Below are 7,042 nucleotides of genomic sequence, written 5' to 3'. Positions count from 1 at the left end.
GGCTGGGGATTCGAACCCGCCACCTTAGGTGTACGTGGCTGGCGCCTTAGCCGGTTGAGCTATAGGCGCCGAGCCTACAGCTTTTTTTTTGAGACAGAGTCTCATTGTGTCACCTTTGGTAGAATGCCATGGCATCACAGCTCACAGCAACCTCAAACTCTTGGGCTTAAGCAAGTCTCTTCCCTGAGCTTCTCGTAGCTGGGACTATAAGCACCCTCCACAACGCCCAGCTGTTTTTTGGTTGCAGTTGTCATTGTTGTTTGGCAGGCCTGGGCTGGGTTTGAACTCTCCAGCTCCGGTGTATGTGGCTTGTGCCCTAGCCTCAAAATGTTATTGAGGTCTAAGCATCCTACAACTTTTGACAATGCATTCTTCCACAATTTCTACATCACTGAATGGCTTCCCTTCCCTCCTAAGTACATAGGCTTTATAATTAGCTTCAGTGGCTCTATTTCCAGGTCTTATGGCTACTCGAAAGGATTTTCTTTGCTTTTCATCTTTTATTAATAATTTCTACAAATACAACCTCTTGTGTCTCTCCCCCAAATTTAAAATATTTGTAGTCCTTGTGAGGGTTATAATGCTGATGTGCTGGATTTCTTTAATGTTGATGTTGCAAATCATCTTATTAGTTGATGAAGCAAATCATCTTATCTTGAACAGAAATAAAATAATATTGCAATTCCCAATCCTCATAAGAAATCTGTTTTCTTCCTTCAGTGTTCTCCTAGTGTTCTTTAACATAATGGGCTGTTAAGCAGACAATTTTTAAAATACTGTTTGTGGAACTTTGCAACTCTTTACAAATTCCACTTTCAGCAGAAACAGTGCACTGTTGCACGTGACCCCATAAACTCTGGCCAGCCAGCCTAGTGCAGTAGTAGCATCAGTCAGCCGGGGGAAGTTAGTCCTCATGGCTTATTAATGTTTTAATCGTGCTAGTCAATCTGAGAGGATTATCCCATTGAAACTCATTTTATTCTTTGGTATTTTAAATTGGATTCAGTGAAAAGGCCACATTTAAAAACCTAGAAGGCCACATGTGGCCTTAAGGCTGCAGGTTCTCCACCCCTGCCCCATACATGTAGTCTCTGAAGTCTTCTGTGTCAAGTGTGATAGTGGAGGAGAAAAGGCTTGCTTTTTTCCCACAGTTGGTTTTTTGTTGTTGTTTCTTTTAATGGGAAGGCAGGGTGACTGAGTGTCTCAAAGTTAGTAGGCACAAGAATCACCCATGGAGCACCCTGAGAGAGTCTGACTCAGTAGGCTCACAGTGCACCTAGCGGTCTGCATTAATAGACTCCCCACGTGATTCTTATATTGGGGGGCACAAGCTATTCTTGAGGATGACTGCAGCAAGGCTTCATACAGTAACGAGAAGAGTTAATTTTAAGGGCAGTCGTAGGTGTTCACTTGTAGGTTGTGATACAGTGGCAGCAGAAACCAATGTCAGATAATGAAGCTTTGATGCATCCCTGGGGAAGGAGTTGGGAATAATGTCCATAACATGAGAAAGGTTCTCTCTTACGCTGGAGTAAAGAGCTGTCTATGTCTATTGCATAAAAATAGAGTTCTGTTGGGTGGCACCTGTGGCTCAGTAGGTAGGGTGCTGGCCCCATATACTGAGAGTGATAGGTTCAAACCTGGCCCCGGCCAAACTGCAACAACAACAAAAAAAGCCAGGCACTGTGGCAGGCACCTGTAGTCCCAGCTACTCGGGAGGCTGAGGCAAGAGAATCGCCTAAGCTCAGGAGTTGGAGGTTGCTGTGAGCTGTGTGACACCATGGCACTCCACCGACGGTGACAAAGTGAGACTGTCTCTAAAAAAAAAAAAAAAAGATAGGGTGCTGTTTTTGTAGTAAAGCAAAAGGTTCCCAGTGTCCTTCTTGGGTTTGGGTTGACTGATTGAAAGCAAGTCCTCAAAATGGGTGTGGGGTGTTCCTTGGGTTCCAGAACCTTTAGAAGTGTTCCTCTGACTGGGTAACAAATTAACCATGATTTAGCAACCTAAAGATGGCCATTTTATTATGTTCACCACCTCTGAGAGTCAAGAATTCAGACAAGGCACAGCAGGGATGTCTTATCCTTACTCTGTGATCTTTGGAGTCTCAACTCAGCAGACATGAAAGTTGGCTCAACAACTGAGGGTTGGAATTATCTGAAGTCTTCGATCACATCTCCGGTACTTAGGCTGGGATGACTCGAAGACGAAGGCTGTCAGCGAGAGCACCACCCAGACCTGTCTGTCTAGCTTGACTTCCCTGTAGCTCAGCAGACTCAGGGCAACTAGACTTTTTGTATGGCAAGGTTCCAAGTGCACGAGTTCCAGGGAACAAGGCAGAAGCTGTATTGCCTAAATGACCTGGTCTTGGAAGCCACCCAGTGTCACTTCTGACGTGTATTATTTGTTAAAGCAGTGACAGGCCAGCCCAGATTTAAGGAAACGGGATATTATGCTCCCATCTTGTGATGGGAGCATATTTTGAGCTGTGATTTCAAATTGCCACAAGCAACAAGAAAGAAAAGTTAAGTATAGGTTTATGAGAAAGATGGGATTTGTTTTCTTATACTTTATTTTTTCTGAAATGTACTTTCCTAATTTTTGTGTAAACCAAATTGTCGACCTTTTCACAAAAAATGCAGTCCTAAGAAATGCTAACAAAGTTTGAATTTTAAAAGACTTGACCTTCTACCAAGTGAAAGAAAAAACTTCTTACTGTTATGTTTTGTTTTTCATGATTTTGTATATCCTTCAGGACAAGCAGTGGGAAGAGCTCTGTTATCAATGCCATGTTGTGGGATAAAGTGCTCCCTAGTGGGATTGGCCATACCACTAACTGCTTCCTCAGTGTGGAAGGAACCGACGGAGATAAAGCCTATCTTATGACAGAAGGATCAGATGAAAAAAAGAGTGTGAAGGTATAATATTTAACCTTTAGCGACATAATATACCCGAAACAACGGCTTCAACTTGTCACTTAAAAAATTTTTTAAGGATGTCTGCATTACTGGTGATGGAAGAACTGTTAATATTTCTATTCATAACTTTGAAAGCCATCTCTGCTATTTGAATTCTGTAAAACTTTTTTGTTTTAGAGCTAAATAATTGGAAGAATAAAATATGTCCTAAATTTAAAATAAAGATGAATTAAGATCAAGTTTTCTAAGCCTTCCAGTGAGAAGAATATTATTGAAGTGTATTATTGCTGTTTAATTTCAAATTTGTCTTTTAAAAAATACTTTAGAAATTGGGACCTGGAATCCGATACATGTCTGAGGTTTTAGAAACATTTTTACCTCATGAGCATTTAATAAACATGTTCATGAATAAATGTTATAGCTTTGTGAGATAAGGGGGAATGGCAGTTGCCAGGCTTTCATAAATTTCTTAATTCAGTGACAGTAGACTCCTTCAACCAAAGAAAAAAAGAATAAAAGGAAAAATTAGGATGCAAAATGTTGACTCTGGATGGAAAGCAGTTGGTAAAGGCACTGTTTCTCATTATGGCCACTTTCTTTTGAGTCTAAAGACAAAAGTTCCCATAAACACAAAAGTTTAGTACTTGGATCCTATCCAAGCCATTTTAGTTCTTGCTAAACTGTAGGTGAAGTCGAGGGTGGTTCTTGTTATGTGAGCTTGCTGTTTGATCTAGTTCAGGTGACTCAATCTTTGAGTATATCTTGAATGAGCATATCCTTAAGATTAGTTGTGAGGAAACATGAGATGATGTTTAGGAAAATATTTTCAAACCTTTAACCCATACAAATAAAGGAATTACTATTTTTTTTAAGATTTTTACTAAATCAGAATTCAGACTAATCATGGCTTTAGATTCTCAAAGGAAAGTACTGTGATACTGTAAAAGATACCATCTCGCTATTTCTCATCTCTGCTTTCTACTTCAGCCCTCTTCCTTCACGTTCTTTAACTCCTCTCATCCCAGATTTAAATTTGTTTTCATTAAGTGGTAGCCTGGTTTAAAGTACAAATTGATTTTGAGTCTTGTGGGGTAGTAGTTTACTGTATGTGAAGCATATATAATTCACACATCTCTCGACTGATCTTGACCTAAAGGAATGTGAAGGAAAGAAAAATAGCTAATACTTTATTGAGCACTTTCTGTGTACCGGGCACTATTCTAAACACTTGTAATAACTTAGATTTCATTACAACTCTGTCAGAAATGCTTTTATTATCTTAATTATTATTATTATATTTTTTGAGACAGAGCCTTAAGCTGTCACCCTGGGTAGAGTGCCGTGTCATCACAGCTCACAGCAACCTCCAACTCGTGGTCTCAAGCAAGTCTCCTGCCTCAGCCTCCCAAGTAGCTGGGACTACAGGCGCCTGCCACAATGCCCGGCTATTTTTTTGGTTACAGCCGTCATTGTTGTTTGGCGGGCCTGGGCTGGATTCGACCCTGCCACCGTAGGTGTATGTGGCTGACGCCTTAGCCACTTGAGCCACAGGTGCCGAGCCTATTATCTTAATTTTATAGTCAAAGCACCAAGATTTTAGTTATGAGTTTATAACTCTATCAAAAATTTATGAAAGCAAACAAACAACCAAAAGTCTAATGTCAAAATGGAAATTCATTTCAGCCCTGATTAGAACTGTTGTGCCCATCTAAAAATAGATTTTTCCCTTTAAAATTTGATAGACAATCACAATGAACCATAGAGATATATGTGTTGATGTTTTTTTCATGATTTATCAATTTTGTCTTGAACTCTTTGTATTTATTGTATATCTACTATAATACATACATGAAATGTATTAACACATTAGTTTGATAAGGTAATGTACATTGGAAGTCATCTTGAGAAATAGGAAGAATTTGGGTGAATTTAAGTTGAAGAAAAGGCAGTCATTGGTTTCAGGCAGGTCTGTGTGAATAAGTAAATGCCTGATGAGGAAAATGCCTTATTAAAAGATAATAGGTATTGACATTCTCTTGTATTGTCTCCACCTTATTTCTGTGGGATTTTTAAACCTATTTTAGTTAAATGTGCTTTATTAATGACATTTCTTCGATTATGCTTCTACCTTATTACTAAGCAATACACATTCATTTCAGAAGACTGAGAAAGTACAAATAGTCAAAAGAACAGAGAATCCCAAACTCTCATTCTTTATAAACCAGTATTAATTTCAGAAGTTGCCTGGAGTTCCATTGCTAAGGTTCTATTTGTTGGACGTTTTAGAATGTTTTCAACTCTGATTATTTTTGCAGTATGGTATGAGTAAACTGTTTTTAAGAAACCCTTTGTTGGCTTGATGCCTGTAGCTCTGTGGTTAGGGCATTGGCCACATGCACCAGGGCTGGTAGGTTCAAACCCAGCCCAGGCCTGCTAAACAGTGACAACAACAACAGCAAAATAGCTGGGCATTGTGGCAGATACTTGTGGTCCCCCCTACTTGGAAGGCTGAGGCAAGAGAATCGCTTAAGCCCAAGAGTTTGAGGTTGCTATGAGCTGTTATGCCACGACATTCTACCAGTGGCGACATAATGAGCTCTGTCTCCAAAAAAAAAAGAAAAAAGAAACCCCTTTTTTCCCATTTGATAGTTTAAAAACACAGGTTTTTCTTCTCAAGATTGCTTAGTTTTATTTTAATACATTAAGTACAATGTGAGTTGTATTTGTAGTACACTAGTTTTGAGGCTGGGGCCTTGTGAAGCATATATAACTCACACATCTCTTGACCCAGTAAAACTCTCTGGTTCTAAGGAAAAAGCATTTTTTTCCTAGTGTGGCAGTCACTGTATTAAATTACTCAAAGTTCTACCTTTGTACACATATTCTACAAAAATAAATGTACCAAATCATAGTTATTTTTAATTTTTGTTGAATTTTATTACAAGTAGAATATATTTTTTCTTTCCCTCCTGCTTTAGACTGTTAATCAGCTAGCCCATGCTCTTCATATGGACAAAGACTTGAAAGCTGGCTGTCTTGTACATGTGTTTTGGCCAAAGGCAAAATGTGCCCTCCTGAGAGATGACCTGGTTTTAGTAGACAGGTAAAATTGTGTGTGGATTGTATTTCTCCTGGTGGATGTTTATGTAATACTCTAATGCTGGTTACTTTGTTGTAAAGTATATAAAATTTTAAAACATTCAATTGCTGCTTTGTTCTCCTTAGCTAGATTGTTAAGGAGCAGATAAGGTATTGGTTTTGTTTTATGACAGTTATCTAAAAGTGCCAATTCATCAATTTTAAGGATAGCCACTTTTTCTGATTTCTTTAGGCTAATTTTTTGGTTTGGACAGCTTATATTGTTTTTGTTGTTCAAGAGTTGATAGGTACATAAGCACATATGCAAAAAAACCCCTGAGAATTGATAGGCTTTCAGAATTTTTTTCAGTGCTCTTGATTAACTTTGGATTTATAATGTTTTTTAAATAATCATATTACACTGAAGCTTTTTAAGAAAATAATTGTGCGTATCTGTTGAATGGTAGTATTAGCCTAGAAAGGTATTTGAATGTTTTTTTCAATTCTTATGTGTTCTTTTGTTTTCTTCAGTTAAAATCTCAGTGTTCTGTGGAAACCATTCTGGTTTTGATGGTGGGCTTTCCTTTTAATTGGAAGAGCATTTTAAGTAATCAGTTGGAACTAAAGAGCAAGAAGATGCTTGTGAAATCAAAATATTTCATATAAATATTTACTGATTTTGCTTTATTTCAGGGTCAGACTATATCTATGACCTAATAAGTCAAGACTGACAGTTGGCAAATGTTTCACTATATTCATAATATAGGTGGTATATTAAAGTTATTTCTACCAGCAAGTATTTAAATTTTTATTATTTTTGTTTATAAACACTTAAATCTTCTGAGTTGTTTGAGACAGAGCTGCTTGCACCCTCACTTTTTTACTATTAGCCTAGTTTGTTTTATTTTTCAGCCTTCCGAAGTATAAAGATTAAAGAGGTTGAAATTTTGACTATGTTACTTGCTTTGTCAAAAAGCTCACTGCGGGCAGCACCTGTGGCTCAGTGAGTAAGGCGCCAGCCCCATATACTGAGGGTGGCGGGTTCAAA

At 38.2% G+C, this 7,042-nt stretch overlaps 1 protein-coding gene across 2 annotated transcripts in view; it reads left to right on the top strand.

Moving 5' to 3' along the window:
- The window catches only part of MFN1 (mitofusin 1), a 41,541-nt gene that overhangs the window by 9,586 nt on the left and 24,913 nt on the right, over positions 1-7,042 (top strand). For both annotated transcript variants that reach the window (XM_023515759.1, XM_012807918.2), the window contains exons 4-5: positions 2,754-2,916; positions 5,895-6,019. In XM_023515759.1, coding sequence (XP_023371527.1) covers positions 2,754-2,916; positions 5,895-6,019 — 288 coding nt within the window. The remainder of the gene's footprint in view (positions 1-2,753; positions 2,917-5,894; positions 6,020-7,042) is intronic.

This window comes from Otolemur garnettii, unplaced genomic scaffold (genome assembly GCF_000181295.1).
Source record: "Otolemur garnettii isolate 467f Iridium unplaced genomic scaffold, OtoGar3 scaffold00078, whole genome shotgun sequence".
Lineage (NCBI taxonomy): Eukaryota > Metazoa > Chordata > Mammalia > Primates > Galagidae > Otolemur > Otolemur garnettii.
This window is presented reverse-complemented; position numbering and strand designations above follow the sequence as displayed.